Source organism: Aythya ferina, assembly GCF_964211825.1.
Source record: "Aythya ferina genome assembly, chromosome: 2".
NCBI lineage: Eukaryota > Metazoa > Chordata > Aves > Anseriformes > Anatidae > Aythya > Aythya ferina.
This window is the reverse complement of record NC_140297.1, coordinates 116,144,792-116,162,967: the sequence shown is the minus strand read 5'-3', so window position 1 is coordinate 116,162,967 and position 18,176 is coordinate 116,144,792. Positions and strand designations below refer to the sequence as shown.

The window sequence follows — 18,176 nt, the reverse complement described above, 5'->3', positions numbered from 1 at the left end:
GTTGCCTCATTTGAAGAGTACAGCAGTGGGCACAATTTATTATTAAGGAACACCATTTCACTTTTTTAATCCACTCTCATTTTAGAGTCAGCTAATCTCATTTCATAACCACAGCTGATGTTCAAGACAATGCAGTATTAAAATGAAGTAAGCTCATCATAAGAGTATAAAGTACAGGCCAAAAATAATGAATCAGTCTAACCTGGATTAATAGACCAAAATGTTGGCTGTTCCAGAATGCGCTGGAGCTTTACTCATTAAGGTGAATGGTTCTCCTACATAAAATTGCATACATCAGTCCTTAAAATAGGGTAGAGTAAATAGACAATTTAATCTCATCATGTAATCAACTTTTTATTTGAAAGAAGGCTGTATGCAGCTGAGGGTTTTACCAGTGACATTTGACTTCACTCTGAAGCAAAAGGTCAAAAGAAAATGCTAGCATCCTTTCTGTGCAAAAACATGAAATCCATCCTGTTGTGTATTTCTGCACAAACAGCACAACTTTTTAAAGTGGAAATGTTCTTTCTACACAATTTCAAATAATAAAAACATCTGAAGGGTCTAAATACCATGCCTTTCAGTATTTACTTTCATAAATAACTGTATTTCTACATTAATACAATTTCATTATGAATTTTCACTTTGACTGGATTTTTTTTTAAGTTAATATCTTGAAGTTTCTTCCTTTTAGAAAACTAAAGGATATAAACAAAAATTACCTTAATTTTAAATTTTGAAAACTGATTGTGCAGATGAAGTCTTAAAAAAATACCTCAATATGAGTAGGCAGAAGCTTGACCATGTGCTCAGTTGGCATAAAAACTGCAGAGGTACACTGATTTCCATTGGCCAAAAATATGGCTCTTCAGTGCTTCTAAAAGCTCACTGTGTATTTTCATCCTCTTTTATTTATAGCGTAGGAATAAGCCTTGCAAATGCAAAATCTATAGCTAAAAAGAGGATGATTATTTTACAGTTGTTAAGACGCTATTATGTAAGCCAGCTAACGGAGTCAGGAAGCATTTCTCCCATGTCATGGAAAAGTACTATCAAAATTTAATCAAGGCAAAAAAAAAAAAAAAAAAAAAAAAAAAAAGAGAAAATTTCTTTTTTTGAGCAGTGAAAAAAAAATGTTTTGTCTTGGTATTTCAAAAATACATCCAGAGTTTTGGTTGACTCTCCTCAGTTTTTATTCTGCTTTTAACATTTCAAAGTTCATATTCCACTGAAAATTCAAATTAAAAAAGTACGAACTTGGAGAAAACCTAGACTATATATATATATATATATGTAAATGTATTTTATGTCCAAAAAGGCTACATCAACACCCTATTTTTCTTTGAAATTTGAAGTTGTGAGATTTATTGAGGCCAACCAAGTGTTTTGACTAGTTTGGAAGAGTTTGGAGTTACCAGGTTTTGGCAAAAGCTGGAGTCAGGCTGCTGCTTGCCAGCTGCTGTGTTGGGTGGCCACATGAGGGAGCAGCACCATAGCCACAATCTCAGTGGTGCCACAGACCAGACTAGGAACACGGCTCACATCAGGTAACACCATCGTGTGCTCATGCAGCCTGCTCCAGCAGCAGCCATCCATCCCTGGCCCTAAATAACTACAGGACCACTTAACTTTTACCTAACCTGTGTGTTCAACCTGGTAAATGCATATTCTAAGTCACCTTGACTATGTAGGTAGTAAGAGAAACCAAGAGTGCAATATGGAGAATGCCTTGCTCATTCTTTTTGTATGTATTCTTTTTTCTTTGATGTTTTTCTGCACTTTTTCTCATTCTGCAGAGAAACTTTTCACAGACGTGTTGTGAATTTATACGTCAAAAGTAGCACAAACATCTGTTTGGAAAGAGAACGGCATCACATGTGTACTTACAGCTTACTGGGAGACCATCCCTGCACTTAAACGGTGAGCACAGACCCTACCGTGAATGGGTGGCCTCAGCCTGCCCCCTGCAGCATGCTGAGCATTATTAATCCAAAGCTCATCCAGACTCCTCTTTGCATCTATCCGGTGAAGCATTACTTTTTTCTCAGAATCACCACCTTGTCCTTCCACCATGTTTCCACAGCATAGCTGTACAGGGCTGCACTGTTTTGGTAATCACTGATTACAGCTTGAAAGGGAAATGGAAGTTTGCTTGCAGGTCCAAACAGTGAAACAGAACCCAGATCTGATAAAAACACTATTGTAATGCTTCACTAGTTTGTATGTAAGGAAAATGAGTAGCATTAATGTAATTTTTCAGATATGAAGATGAGATCAGCATGCAGCGAGATGAAGGCAGAGCTGGGGAAGGTCATAAGGCAAGGAAGTTTCTTCCTCCTACTTAATAGACAACGATACAAAGAACTTACCCCTTCTACTAATGAAGAATAATTTGTTAAGAATACAGTGTCCCCACATTCTCTTTGACAGTATCATTTGCAGTGTTCAAATGACGATTCTCACAGATAACTCTTTCCACATATTTTTCCAAGGGCCATGTTTTGACCTCAGTTACAAATGCCTCATTTCTGAGTTTTGGTGGAATTGTACAAGTGGTAGAATTGGTTTATCTATTAACAAACTTAGACTTGATTGGACATAAACCAATTTATCCTCAAACCAATCTGGGATTAGAGATAGAGCAATTTAGCAAAATGACAAGGACAAGAAATTTTCAGTTCTAATCAGAGTCGTAACAACAAACTCATCTACGAATTCAATCCTTTTGGCACCAGGCTTTCCCATCTGAAGAAGAAAAACTCAGAGCAATTTGAAGTCAAACTAATTTACATTTGCAAAGCATTTTGCTGTGGAGCTTTTATTTAAATATGATGCAGATATACTTTCCAAGATCCTAACTCTCAGATGCATCGCATTGCACAGAACCAGAAAAGGTTCTGTTCACCACACCCATACATCCAATATCCTGGTTGAGGGGTCACTTATTTCAGATACCACAAGAAGAAAGCCAGTGTATTATAAAAACACCAGATTACATCAACCAGTTCTTGAACATGATTTCCAGCACAAAGGTAATTGTTAGGAACTGGTAATGCCATCTTCATGGCCACATCAGGAAACTAGCACAAAGAAAACCAGGGCCTGCCATCTATGTCAAAGTTTCTGGTGACCCATACCCCATGTGTGAATCATGGAGTGATTCAGGTTGGTAAGGACTTCTGGAAGTCATCTGGTCTAACCCCGTGCTCAGAACTGGCCCAACTTTGAAGTCATGTGATGAGGTTGCTCAAGGCCCTGTGGAACTGAATTTTACACATCTCCAGAGATCCAGATGCTCTCTGGGAACCTTTTTAAGGATTTACTACTGGGAGTAATTTTTTTGCCATTATGTTAACTGGGATCTTCTTCAACACATCCTGAAAAGAACTGCTTTCTGCAAATGGATTTGGTACACAGTTACTTGTATTTGATTTTTAACAGCCAAATAGAATCAGCCTTTCTGAACTCAACAGTCTAGAGGAAAAAAAAAAACACAACAAAACAAAACAATAAATATGGTATCACCTATGAATAAAGAATGGTTGCAGGTTCTAAAGTAATTTTCCTGCAATGATCATGCTCCTAATGAGTGCATTACAAATCCAATATACCTGTACTGGATTTGTCAATGAAGTCCTACAATGCTCAGTTGTGAGTATATTATTCTAGTAACCTTTTTATATACAATCCTGTTACTTAGTTCTGCTCTAGTACTGAGCACAAATGTTAGAACAATACAGGTACAAAACTATAGTTATGTCTTGAATTTCCTTAAACAATAATTCATTTTTAATAGGAGAGTTGCCATATTCCAAACTTAAAATAATTTAAATACAATGATAACATTACTGGCAATCTGATTGCAATAGCACTGACTGACCAGTTTTTCTAAAATCAGTGGAGTTTCTAAGAATGCTAAACTGCTTAGATTTTTACAGCAGTTGAAAATAAAAATAGCTTAGCGCACTGAACAGATTTTTAAAAATCCTTCAATTTAAAAGCTCTGTGTAAAAAGAATTAAAAAGCAAGAGTGCAATTGTAATAACTGAATCACCTCAAAAATCCTGTTTGATTGGTTCAGGTATAAACTTTACCTAACAATCTGTCTTTTAACAAAACCTGTACCTGTTTCCTTTTTTATTATTTATTTTTTTACTATTTTTATTTTTAAGGATGCTGTAGTAACAGCCACTTTGATACTGGGCATCTGTGGGGAATTAAATACTGGTTTGCATGTACAGACCAAAGCAAATTCAAGGAATATTGATATGCTCCAGCAAGTAATTAATTTTCATGATATGCCCTATGTTGTAACAGTTATTGCTTAGAAACACTTCTTTTACAATGAAAAGTCCCACATATTTACACCAAGACAGTTCAGAAATTGATACTACACTATGATTAAATTATTTTTTATTATTATCTAGCTCCATTACAACACTCACTAACTGCTAGTTTTAAGATTGGTACAATCAATCGTGCAATTTACATTCCTAGAAATTGTTTGATATATTTTTTTTTTATTTTAAAATAAGGAAGTAATTTTGGGGGTAAGATTAAACAATGCAATTATTAATAGCTTGAGCATGTTTACATGAAAACTTTTACATGTCATGACCAGAAAGCAGGCTCATGCAGGTGTGATTTCCTGATGGATTCGAGCAGATCTAAGCTTTACCACTGTAGGACTCTGGCTACAAGTGCTCTTCCCATCCTTCCCTCCCCTTGTGAATCAACTATCTTGTTGATGTATTAAAGATGATAGGGCAAAATGACCCCTTTGGAGGCAGTATGAAGTTAGATAAATATTTCATACATATATATGTGTATATATATCACAGAATCACAGAATGGCTGAGATTGGAAGGGACCTCTGAAGATTATCTAGTCCAAACCCCTGCTGAGCAGGATCACCTAGAGCACGTTGTGCAGGATGGCATCTATGCTGGTTTTGAGTATCTCCAGAGAAGGAGACTCCACAACCTCTCTGGGCAATCTGTTCCAGTGCTGTCACCCTCACAGCAAAGAAGTGCCCTGCCATATTCAGCCAGAATTTCCTGTGCTTCAGTTTGTGCCCATCGTCTCTCATCCAGTTGCTGGGCACATGACCGGCTCCATCCTCTCGACATTCTCCCCTCAGATATTTACATACATTGACGAGGTCTGCCCTCAGTCTTCTCTTTTTCAGGCTAAACAGGCCCAGTTCTCTCAGCCTGTCCTCATACAACAGGTACTCCAGGCCTCTCATTGTCTTCATAGCCCTCCTCTGGACTTGCTTCAGCAGTTCCATGTCCCTCTTGTACTAGGGAGCCCAGAACTGGATGCAATACTCCAGGTGAGACCTCACCACAGCTGAGTAGAGGGGCAGGATCACCTCCCTTCACCTTCTGAATGCAGCCCAGGATACCATTGGCCTTCTTGACCACAAGGGCACATTGCTGGCTCATGGTCAGCCTGCTGTCCAGGCTGCTCTCTCATTGGGACTGCTGTGTCAATGCTATCCATGGAGATATATCAATGGATATATATGGATAATCTACACTTTCAGCTTCAGGTAACAGTAAGCCTACTGTCAGATTGTGTGCTCAGTTAAATCATAGCTCATCCAGTTGTTACTTTTGTTGGTTTGCCTAACAGAAGGGAACATGCTTTCCTTAACATAATGATAAAACATGTGTGAAGTTGTGTGCAGACAAGCCACTTAGGCTATTTTCATCAAGTCTCCTTTGTAAAACATTATTTAAGTTACACTCTGTTGACAGTAAGACTTCTAAGATAGCCATAAGGTCAAGGATAATATTGTACTAGGTCATCATAGATAGTAATGTTCTTAATACTGAAGCAATGTAAATGCAATGTCCTACCAACAGTATAAGATACCCAAAGTACGTATTATGGGATATATGACCATACATAGTTCATTAATTCATCTGTATACTGAAGGTGTGACAAGAGAAAAGGATGTCTTCGATGTTTTTCTTTCAGAGCCTGCTTTTCCAAGATGAGCTCTTCCATCCATCCATCCATCCATCCATCCATCCATCCATCCATCCATCCATCCATCCATCCATCCATCATGTCATATTCCTACCAGTTTGCAGAGGCTGTAAGTATTATAAAAAAACCTGCCTGAATGTTTACTTGATTTTAATCAACAAAGAGCATTATCTTGTTTGGATTCTTACGCAGCCATACTAACTATAAACTTTTTGTGTCAATACATAGAAAATAGACCTATCTCTACCCAACAGCACACATCAAGAGGGACTGAGAAATATTATTCAGGCCGCTAATGGCAGAAAAAGGGGGAATGGTTTTAAATTAAAAAAGGGAAGATTTAAATTATATGGAAATTAGGAGGAAATTCTTCACTCAGAAGGTAGTGAGGCACTGGAACAGTCTGCCTAGAAATGTTGTGGATGCCCCATCCCTGGAGGTGTTCAAAGTGTTCAAGGATGGATGAGGCCCTGGGCAACCTGGTCTACTGGGAGGTGTCCCTGCCCATGGCAATGGAGTTGTAGCAAGGTGATCTTTAAGGTCCCTTCCAACCCAAGGCGTTCCATGATTCTATGAATACAGGCTCCTGGCACTGGTTTACAGGCAGCTCAGTGATCTGATGCCTGACAATTTCCTCCCTAGCTCCTTCCTGACCTTGTTCCCACACATTCTTCTCCCAGCCTTCCTATTCCTCTCCCTTATGACAACTCCATAAACTGCCAGACCTTTCTATGAACCTCTTAAGCTCACTAACACAGCGGAAAACTACACAACTGTTTTTGCTGTGTTAATTTTTCACCACATTAGTGAGGTGGAGTGAAGCTCAGAGGGGTCTAACAAGCTCCAGAAGCAGCACAACAGGAGCAAACTTTCACATGCAGGCAAGTTTGTAGGAACATGCTCCCTGCCTGGCAGTCATGCACTGCTGAATCCCTTCCTATGTCACATGCAAACAGACTTTTCTGGCTGCAGTACCACAAGCAGATGAACTAAACCAACAGTTTGCTGCACCAAAAAAGGGCTGACCCTGCTCTCTGCTATTTCCTCCCATTCTCACATGGGAATATACAGCAAAGAAAAACAGGATGTTTCATTTGATTTGCTTAATATGATTTTTGGGATGAGGTGATGACATAAAAAGTAATGAAATTAGGAAACGGCAATCACTGATTATTATATGGAATTTTGACATTGAAGCTAATTAAAATCCTGGGAGAAACTCACGGAGATTGGCTTGTAGGTCTTGTGAACAGCCACACCGGTGACAAGAGCACTGTAACATAGTATATGTGAAACTGGATTTGAAGATGTGTTTTAAACGTACTTCAGAAAACACTCCTGTATCAGCAAGGGGTTGCTCTGGATAATCTACACGGTCCTTCAGTTTCACATAACATTAAGCTTACTATCATACCATGTGCTGAATTAAATATAAGAAATTGTGGTTAGAAACATACAGCTCCAAGAACAACAATAAATTTTGTGCAGTCATTTAAAACATTAACTGCAGTAATTCATTAACTACCTTCATTAAAAGGTCAACTGCTGTGAAATATATTTACCTCATGGATATCTTTCATCCAGCTTGTGATGCCTTGAAAACTGTCCATATTTGTGATATCATATACAAGCACAAAGCCTTGTGCTCCACGAAAATAGCTAGTACTAAGCGTATGGAAACGTTCCTGGCCAGCAGTATCCCTGAAAGAAACCATAAAAAGTCACCAATAAATGCATAAATAAATTTAAAATCAATGAATAAACTGTAGAACCCCTCCCTTCAAGAAAAATCACTTTGTTTTCCAGAGCTGAATACATTTTGAACCGTGTATGGAAGGAACAAGTGAATATAAGGATGGGAGGAAATCTGGGTGCCAGGTTTCAAGTATGTTTAGCAGTCAAAGAAATACACTGAAGTTTAGGTTGAGTAACACAGCCCTACTAGGAAAGCTAACCCAGTGGCTGAAGTCTGAGTGTAACTTCAAGCTCACCACTTTATACACAGTTCAAGTTCACTTCCTTGTACATAGTTAATCAGCAAGATGAGTTCAACTCAGGTGGCAAAAAAAATAAATAAAATCTGGAGTACAAGCACTGCAGGTGTCAGATGACATCCTACACTCTGACTAGTACTTTGTAAACTGTGACACAGAAAGTGATCTGGTTTAGATGGAAGACAGGTATTTGGAATGAAACGTAATATACTGGGATGCAGAGATTCCTACACACAATTATGCCTTGAGAAAGCTGCCAACAAGCCTTCAAGACTTTTGTATTAGAAGCTGAGATGGAGTAACTGAATATCTAACACTGGTCAGATAATTCAGATACAGAGTTACTCCTTGAGAATTAAATACTGATAACTATAGATAACTGTCTGTATTGGATGCCTGTAGACATAGCTGTCTGCATTCCTATATACCATTTAGAAAAGCCTCAAAAACAAACAAACAAAAAAGGAGTGTAAGTTCCCAAAGATTCATCTGAATAGTTTTCAGTCATTTGAGCCTGCATTTGTTGGGTAATGAAACATAACATTTTCTTGCTTTGTCACTTCCCTCAATGTTCTCATACAATTAAATATACTTAATATGGTTTGTAGATCTGCATTGTGTGCATGCTGTTAACAGCAAAGTTTTATTGCTAAAGCAATCTAGCAACAACTCTTTTTATCTTACTTTAGTTAAAAAGAAAGTTAATGCAAAAAAAAAAAATTTAGTTAACGCAAAAAATATGCTCCCCTATCCGAAATTAAAATTTTAAAATGACCTGCTACATAACAGTTGCACTTAAATGCAGGCACACACATAAAAGCAGATGAGATTTTTCATGTGGTAATGCACGTTAATTGGCTTTCATTTGTGATATAAATTAAAACTTACCATATTTGAAGTTTCACTCTTGTATCATTAAGCGTTATAGGCTTTACTTTAAAATCAATGCCTAGAAGAAAGAAGAAAATCTGTAACATTTCTTGTAACATGGATTTGCTTTTGAAGAATGTTTCTTAGCTCTAGTTATCATGCAATTTTGAACGGAAGGTGAAAAGGAACTCTATCAAACGAAGAAAAACTAACCATATACATTCAAAATGGAAGTTGTAAAAGGAAATTATTCAGTGGTGAAGACAACCACGTGCCAATAAATACAATGGAGGGGCAGGTCAAAGCAAAGGTGCAGGTATTCTGAAACGACATGTGCTTATTTCCATTATTAGACAAATGACAGGACAGCAGTTGCATGGCTTATGCACAGTAATGCTTGGCAAATACATTGGTGATTTCAGTTGTTTCCAGTTTCATCAAAAAGGCTATATATAGTTGGCAACAAATGCTTACAAAGCTGTTACACGCACAATACCATTTCTCAGTCTTCAGTCCCAAATCCCTAAAAAAAATAATCTAGGGTTACATGAACAGGAATAGAAATTATTTGCATTAGTTAAATGCAAAGACAAGCATACACTGGATTTCATTCAAATCAACAACTGTCTCTGCTTTCTCTGTAGTCTTTATCTCTGTGTATCTCAAAGCCAGAGTGTTAATGCTAAAATCAGCCACTAGCACTTGAAATCACTGCTGAATATCATCTCTACATACATTACAAATCCTTCCTCAAAGATACTTTCCTTATAATTTATAGTGCTTTATTATATTATCAAATTAGGATGACAAGTGTGGGAAATCACACCTGGATTCGTGCCTTGCTGAAGCTCCAAACTTAACATTAGAATCTGTTTGCTATCACCTGCTACCTTGGAGTGATGTATTTCCTCACTATCCTGCTGAAATTTGAAATACATTTCACTGATTTCTCTCTTTCTCTTTTTTTTTTTTTTTTTTTTTTTTTTCTCCCTGAAAATTAACCAGGCAATTCAGGCAATTACATTAAGTCAATTACATTAAATAAAGGTAAGGTAGCATTGTGGTAGCTGGCCCTACTGCATTCTCCATGGCCAAGAATCCACAAGGTCAATACAAAAGGAAAGCATTCATGGCAATAAAATATCAATGCAGTGAAGGAAATGTTCCCTTCTTTTTATTTCTGAAAGCATTTTGTGCAAATCTTTGCAGAGTACATGTTCACATGCAAGATTCCAATGGTAGTAACATTTTCATGTGCATGTGGCAAAAGAGTTTAAAATTATTATGATAATCATGTCCTTCACTTGATGAATTTTTATTGAAGCTTCAATAGCAAGGGAAGATGAAATAATATAATTGGTATCTGTAATTAATATTACACAAAGCTTCCTTGATGGAATTAATAATAATGTCTGGAAAGGTAATTTAAGCCAGATTTGCTCATGTGCTCATGTCAGTTGAAATTTAAACGTTACAGAAAACATTTGCTCCTGAAATTCACATGGTTTTGTTTAATTATCTGTATCACTTTCTACAATTGATGTTAGAGCACTTGAGAAGGACAAGGCACTTACTGGGAGGCTGGAAAGTCACTTTCAAATGGTGCAAAAAATTACACTCCACCTAGGGATTCCCACACCCATAAGAAACAGTTTTTATTTGACATACACTTTAATAATAAATTGATATAAGATTTTTTTTTATTATTTATAAAAAGGGAAGCAGAGTGCTGAATCAGACTAAAACTTAATCTAAATTAAAATAAGGCATATTGACTTCTTAAGTCAACTTCAAAATTTATTGACCTAAAAGGTCAATGAATGTTAGTGAAAAACAGAAGTCAATATGTTCTGCATGCATGAATTGTTCATGTCTTTATATGAAATTTCATGCAAACTTAGCAAATTGAAAAGACAAAAAAGAAAAATGAGAAATAAAATGCCAAAGACAGCTCACAGATTTCAGATGCTTTTAGGCCCGTGTACTATACAATATGATCAACATAACGAAGCTAGCATTGATTACTGCTCTTGAGATGAACGTTATTTGAATACAACAGCTTGTACTTGCTTCTTCTAAGCTGTCAAATAAAACCAAGAATGGGTACACGGGGTACAAGCTCAAATTCTAGTTGTTATTTCCAAGTTTTATATGCGTATGTTTTATAGCCATGAGAATAATTTCTTTTCTTTACTTGCAAAATAATAAATGTGGACGTATTAGGACTGAGAGACCTTGAAGACAACTAGGTCTAAGAAGCATTAAAATAGTTGTCCACACAGGAATTCAGCTGTGAATTGCCCATGTCCTCCCTCAGCATCTACGAAACAGTCTTTGACCATGTGCAAAAGTCCTCCTCAGAGACGTCTTCTGCAGCTGGCCTACAAAATTACAAAACACTTTTCATCCCAATATAGCTGGCAAGGTCCTGATATAAAAGGCACAAAAATACGTTTATACAGATTAAAATGTGAGTTTGAGCAACTCAGACAGACAGCAGTGTACACCCCGGTGCAGCTCCTAGCCAGTCATACAGCATCTTCAGCTTTCTCTGGGAAGAGATAAGGAGCTGGTATCAACTCCCAAGCTCCCACTGAGATAAACATAACGTGTTTACCTTCAATGTAATTAATTTCTGTTGATAAACTCTACTTTGTTTCCTTGTAAAGTAAGAATTGGGGTATCGACACGTCAGAACTGGCTGTCATAGTGCATTGAAAACAAATGCATAAATCACTTCAATTTGCAATTTCACTCTTTGGTCTTGTATTTTAGGCATAACAAATCTTTATTTATTTCTTTATTTTTTAATATGAGCATTTTGCATTTTAATATAAGCAAAAGTTGTGTTTTGAATAAAATTTCAAAATGAAATTATCTTTTTCTTTTTTTTTTTTTTTTTTTTTATCCTAAAATGGGAGTTGAACCACTTTCAACTATGAAAGTCTGGAGTGACTCACAGCTCTACAGAAGTTTTTCCCTTCCTGTTTGACCACAGCCACTATAATCCAGCAAAATAAAAACCTTACAACTGGTGAGATCACAATCCTGTTCACTTGTATACAAGAGGGTTTGTTTTTGTTCATAAACTTTCCCTATGCCGTTATATGCAATGCCATTGTTTAAACAAAAACATTTATTCTTTATAGTCTACCATTGCCTACTATTCATAATACAATGCATCTGCCTTATGGTGCATATAAGTTTAATTAGAAAACTATAACTGCTTATAATTTACCCAAACTGCATAATTGAGGAGGAGGAAGGGCACCCATCCTTGAGCATTTAAGTGCCACATAAACTGCTTTCAATGAAAATTTACTGTGGATACATTTTTTGTTTCATTTCATAAAATACATTATTTTAGAAAAATTCACTACTGGAGCCTACCAGAAATTTTGTAATTTTGTTTCCCTGCAGTAACAGTAGTTTTTGTTTTTGTTTTTTTTTTTCTTCCTAGTAATACAAACCCGTGAATCATGATGACAAAGAAATGAGACTCTGCAGTTCCAAGACAACCTTTAACTTCTGTGAGTATGACCCTCTGTTGCCCAGGAAGGAGGTGACATATGATTTTGTCAGGAAACTCAGATGGCTGAGAAACCGAACAGCCTGGATAATCTTCCCTCTACTCTAACCAACGTTCCAGCTGGACAGGTAGGGTGAAATATCAATTAACATCAGACGAGCGTTCAACAGGCTGCATGACAGATAGGGTTCATTTGGCTGAGCTTGTGTGAGACAGGCATGCAAGTGAAAACAGTTATTTTGATAGCATAGAAAAAGAGGAAGAAGACATCATGAACAAAAAAATCTGAAATGTTGCGATGAGTCTTCTTCCTTTACACCATTACCGACCACAACCATGATGCAAAGACTCAATTTTCTTGGTCGTAGCTGTCCTTGTGAGCAAGGAATTTCCACCTTCAACATCGCCACTTCGATAGCCCTCACCCACAATCATATTGATTTTAAAAGTCCATACTCTAACATGCTTCATAAAATAGAATTAAGTGGGATGCCATGTTTCAGAAATAACTTGAAAAATCACATGGAGTTAACAAATACTAAATTTGGATGATTCATTTATATTTCAAATAAAACGCATGCTTTAGAAGTTTTTAAATAACTCAGGAATAAGTTTTAGGAAGAAGTTTTATTACTATAAAACTAAATAAGGTTAATCCTGGTCCATAATGGTTACAAAGCTGTTTTATCTTTGCTATTCTTTATAGTCCTTCAACCCACAACTGGGGAAATATATTCTTAATATCATGATATGCTGGGGTTTTTGACTCTGTGATAGATTGGATTAAGAGTACAAAAAAAATCTGTATCAAAATTACAATCAAAAATCTGTATCAAAATGTATCAAAAATCTGTATCAAAATTACAATCTCACGGTTACGTATCTAAGTTCCAATAGAAAATGGATTAAGAAAACTGATGTTTATGATGTCCATGATGTTTCTCATGGATGTTCCGTGAGACTCTTTCTTTTAAACCTCCTGTAAATTATAAGGATCAATTTCACTACATTTCTGCTAGTTGCATACTTCTCGTTTTGTCAGTGTTGATTTCAGAAGATGCTTTGCAAGAAGATGCAGGAAAATAAAGGGTGGGTTTAGCTTCGTCAGTGCTCATGTGGGCAAGTCAAGTAATTTCATGTAAGTCCAGTATTCCCTGTTACAAAATAGGACCAAATGCTGCCATAGATACTACCTATTATTTATTGAGTTAAGCAAACCCTTCCCACACTGAAAAATATATAGGGCTGGGGATGTTTGAAACATAGGAAGACGCAATTTCTTGTGCACACTTTCTCTTAAAGAGCACAGAAAATGGGTTAAAAAAATAAAATACGGACACAAAGACTTTTAAAAACAAAAATTTCCTGCTCAAGGGACCCGTAAAATTTCTGTAAAAAGCAAAACCACTGCAGCCCCATGCAAGCCTTCGCACCGATGACCACCTGCAGCACGAGGAGGGCCAGCTTTGCTGCTCCCCAGGCGCTGTGAGCCGGGACCACGGTGGCAGGGGATGGCTCCTGGCACCCTGCTTCTGTGGGGGTGCAGGGTTGGTAGCATGGGGACACAACCCCAAATCCCCTGGGTCTACCAGCGCCAACTGCTGCCGCCTACAGCGCTGGCTCCGCTTTAATAACTGGGCGGGCGGGCACTCACCGATCGTGGCCAGGTAGGAGGAGGAGCAGGCAGGCGCGCCGGGCTCCGTGTAGCTCCGCACGATGGAGGTCTTCCCCACGCAGGACTCGCCGGCCATCACCACTTTGACCAGCAGCGCCGGCTGCCCCTGCCCCAGCACCGCCATGGCACGGCCGGGCCCTGCGGGGGCCGCGGCCGCAGCTCGGCGCCGCCACGGGGGCGGGCACCGGCGTCCCTCCGCCCGCCGAGCCCGTCAGCGGCTGGGGGCCGAGCCGGGCCGGGAGGAGGGCCGGGAGAGGCGGGGAGGTCGGGCTGAGGGGTCGGGGGTGCTCCCCGTGCCCCCAAAGGGCTCCTCTGACGGGTCGAGGTGCTGGCCATTGGGGTGGTGGTGCCTCCACCGCGAGGCTGGGCTGTGGAGCAGGGCTGTGTTAAACCTCCTGCCGGTACCACGCAGCCTTGAGAGAGCATTATGAAATTCTGGAGAGTTGTTGTGATTTATTTTGCCATGTGGTTTCATCACAGGGGATGAAAGAAGGAACTTTCACAATGCCCCGTAACACTTCCTCAATGAAGCGCAGAAGTACACTGTCTGGTTTGTCTTTGCTTCCTAGTGTTAGAGACAGAGGAAATAACGTTTAAAGAATTTCCTCTCTTTCACTTTTGATTTGTCTGTCACGGCGGCTTGTGGTATAAAGAACAAACATCTATCGACCACGTGGATTTGCTGTTTATGTCTGGATGTTTTAACTCCCATACACACTGTCCTAATAGCAAGGCCCTTAGCCGCTTGCTGATGCACACACGGGTGTGATAGACTGAGGAGTGGGACATGCTCTGGACTAAAAGTGCTGTTTACAAATATTTGTCTTTATCTAAGCCTGTAATAACTCCTCAGACATTTTCATCTTCACCCCTTCAAGCAACCTGCAATCAATTCACATACCACTGAACATCAGATTCAACGTACTCACTTTTTTTTTTGTGGAGGACAAATTAATGAAGCACACAAATTAATAAAGCACAGTTTGGGAAGTCTTCTTATCAAAGGCCCCATCGGCCCCCTCTGAACCACATACAAACCTGTATCTCTGCTAGCCAGAATCAAACTGGTTCGCCACAAACCTTTAGGACTTTGTGGTAGCAGATTTCTAAAGGGGAGCAACAGCTTGTTTCTTGATCTGTGCAGTTCCTGTGATTGCTAGAAGAATGAGAATTTCTGCAGTGATTAGCAAATAATCAGTAGGAAATGACTGATAAAAACAACTGCTGAGTTAGCTGGTCTTTTCAGGAGTCATTTCTGAGACATGACTGTGTAAAAAAAACACCACTGCCAAAGAAAGTATCTGTCCAAGTGTTTCCATGGGGGACAGAAAAATACTGTGCATTGATAAGACATTCTTGAATGACATTTCTGGGAAAAGTCTTTATGGGATACTTTCATCTGGCATGGTCATATGATGAAAGCATTTGTAGAGCTCTTGCAGTGCAATAAAGCTGCAAGTATATGACTTGTTCAACAAAGTGAAGACTTGAGGAGAACAGGATTTCTGTCTATCAGGGATTAAACAATAAGGATAAGAAAAAAAAAAAAAAAAAAAAAAAAAAGCTGTTTAAACAAAGGATAATAGAATGAGCAGATACACAGTGACCATGAATGTGGCTGAACTAAAAAATATGAGGTTTCTAATGAACATTCTTTCAGCTGAGGTAAGCAGGAGATATCTTGGTAGACGGAACATGATGGGCCTATAAAGGATGTTATAACTTCCAGCAATAGGGGAAAATTGGGCTTCATGAACCAACATACTTCCTATGAGAAGCATCCCCTACTATCTAAGCAGTTTTGTAAAGTTCTGCTTCTTCATTCAGAGATTTGAAGCTGCTGTTGATTGTCCCAGATCTGAACTATGGTGGGGTTCTAGCATCTTCTGGTAGCTCTCATGGACCAGAGACGGTGATGTGTATGGGGAATCTGTAACATGATTCTATGATTTGTGGATAATTTAACGTTTGCAACACCAGCTACGTCTCTAGTCAGCTATGAATCAATACCACTTCACTCCCTCCACCTCCTGTCTGGCAGGGATCGGCAGGGAATTCCCCTGCCATCCTGCAGTAAAACTACCTTGCTGCATTAGAGCAAATTTGCCCAGAAGCGGAAGAATTTAATCCACCTGTGCTAGATGTATAGCTTGCCAGGAGCAGCACTGGCCAAAAGCGAGGAATCTTTAAGACCACAAGTTCTTCTGCTAAGTGGTCAGAGTGACTAAAGGTTCTTCTACAGCGCTGCCGAGAAGAGCAGGACGGTAGGGCCTTTCACTTTGGTTTCTGGATCAGTGCCTACCCAGCACCTCGGTTCAGTGGTGTGCTAAGGGTCTCCAGGCAAATCCTCCTGAGAATCAAGAATAACTGAACAGAGCCATGCCAAGAGCTGCTGGAGGGGCTGCAGAAGCGAGGACAAGGGTGGTGAGTGCTCTGCCATGTAGACTGATGCGCTGACATGATGCATGACACGCCTGTGTGTGCAGCACATTAGTTTAGAGATATACCTGAAGACTTTGTCTTTATGGTGGAGCCTTCTCCAGTTCTCTGCTCTGAAGCTGTCCACAAAACTGCCTTCTCCAGAGGAGGGTAATGCTGCGCTGCCTGAAGCAGCTAGGTTTAGATGGTAGCGTGGACTGATGGTGTTAGCGGTGATGTTACGTTAGCTCATTCTGTACCCTGTGTTGTCTGTCATGCCAACCTATTTAAATTAAAAAGTATCTCCAGAAATTTTGCACTTTCGAGTGTTGATTTATGAGCAATATACAAGGCTGAATTCTAATTAATTTCTTAATGAACTGCCTAATGCCCAAGGTTACCATTGCTGTCAGTGGACTGCACTATAGCTTTCCTCACATTCCTATCCACAAGGGGACAGTCTTTCCATCTCTTACCACCGACTAAAACAATTTAAAAGTTAGCTCCTTGAAAAGCTACCATGAAATGAATTGAATCTCATTTCTTTTAAAATAGATGTTCATACCTTATAAAACATTCCACATCTTCGTCAACTATATGAAGTTACTGAATTTATCGAACTAGTCATAAGTAAAGTTAGTTTAATGAACCTAATGACTTGAAAATAATGAGTGTACAGCTACAAGACAATCAGTGCAAAGCACAAAATAAAGTTGCCGTGATGTACTTTGAGATATTCTTGGAAAAAGATGTCTTTTCCTCTCATTCATCTCTTTTTTTGGATGGGTTACATACATTTCTTTGATGCTATCTTCCCAATAATGTGATAAATAGTAATAATAATATCAGCAGATTTTTTAATAGAATTTTAATGGGAGACCTTTTCATTTTAACACAGAAAAATGACTAGAATTATTAGAAATTAGTTTTATAAAGTGTTAGATTATCATGATATCACTTTAATTTCTCATTAAATACTCATGAATTGTTCGTATTAATAACAATGATACTTATATCTTTGTTTCTTATAGGAAAGGTTCAGTTTAGGAATATCTTAGTTTACTCCCATAGTAACAGCAGGCTTCTGGCGTATTTTTTAATTCTCAGAATGCTTACATACAAATGTTGGGATTCACCTCCTAGTTTGCCTTAGAGTTTCCTACTACACAGAATGTGCACTAACACCAGTCTCTTATGATGAGCCAGAGACTTGTTACAATAGCTGATTTTTAATATAGCCAAATGTCCGCAAAAGGTGGGCTAACTTTTCACTGCAGTTACAGAAAGTACTGTAACTTGCTCTGAATGTAAGGAGGAACCTAGTGGTACCATTACAGATGCCACAGCCTCCTTAATGAAATAAAGCTTACCAAGTATTGCAAAGAGGTTAAATATTATTTTCCATTTGAGATTATTTTGGTGTAATATTAGAATACTAATTCAATTAAACAAATTAGCAACATATTCATGTACTTTTCCCTGAGCTCAAGGTCTAAGATACAAATGGTAATGAGAAGAAAGAGCAAGGTTTAATTTGGATTTTAAATCCTCAGTTATAAGTCACTGCTCATTCCAAGATTACTCACTGAATAGATTCTGTTAAGTGACAAAAGTGAAACTCTTTGATTTCATTAGTGTTAAGATAAAATCACTTCTGAGTGGACAAAAGTGAGGTAAATTATTCGTGTTAGGC

General features: G+C 38.5%; 1 protein-coding gene and 1 long non-coding RNA gene across 2 annotated transcripts in view; one reads left to right on the top strand and one right to left on the bottom strand.

Annotated features, from left to right (window-relative positions):
* The window catches only part of LOC311430744 (ras-related protein Rab-10-like), a 30,999-nt gene extending 16,744 nt beyond the window's left edge, over positions 1-14,255 (bottom strand). Inside the window, exons 1-3 of the mRNA XM_084507578.1 lie at positions 14,045-14,255; positions 8,880-8,940; positions 7,560-7,698 (exon numbers count right to left, since the gene is read on the bottom strand). Coding sequence (XP_084363704.1) covers positions 7,560-7,698; positions 8,880-8,940; positions 14,045-14,189 — 345 coding nt within the window. The 5' untranslated portion in view covers positions 14,190-14,255. The remainder of the gene's footprint in view (positions 1-7,559; positions 7,699-8,879; positions 8,941-14,044) is intronic.
* LOC311430747 overlaps positions 1-15,630 on the top strand; it is a 39,555-nt gene extending 23,925 nt beyond the window's left edge. Inside the window, exons 2-3 of the long non-coding RNA XR_014689008.1 lie at positions 12,322-12,518; positions 14,546-15,630. This is a non-coding gene — a long non-coding RNA (uncharacterized lncRNA). The remainder of the gene's footprint in view (positions 1-12,321; positions 12,519-14,545) is intronic.
* The last annotated feature ends 2,546 nt before the right edge of the window (positions 15,631-18,176 follow it).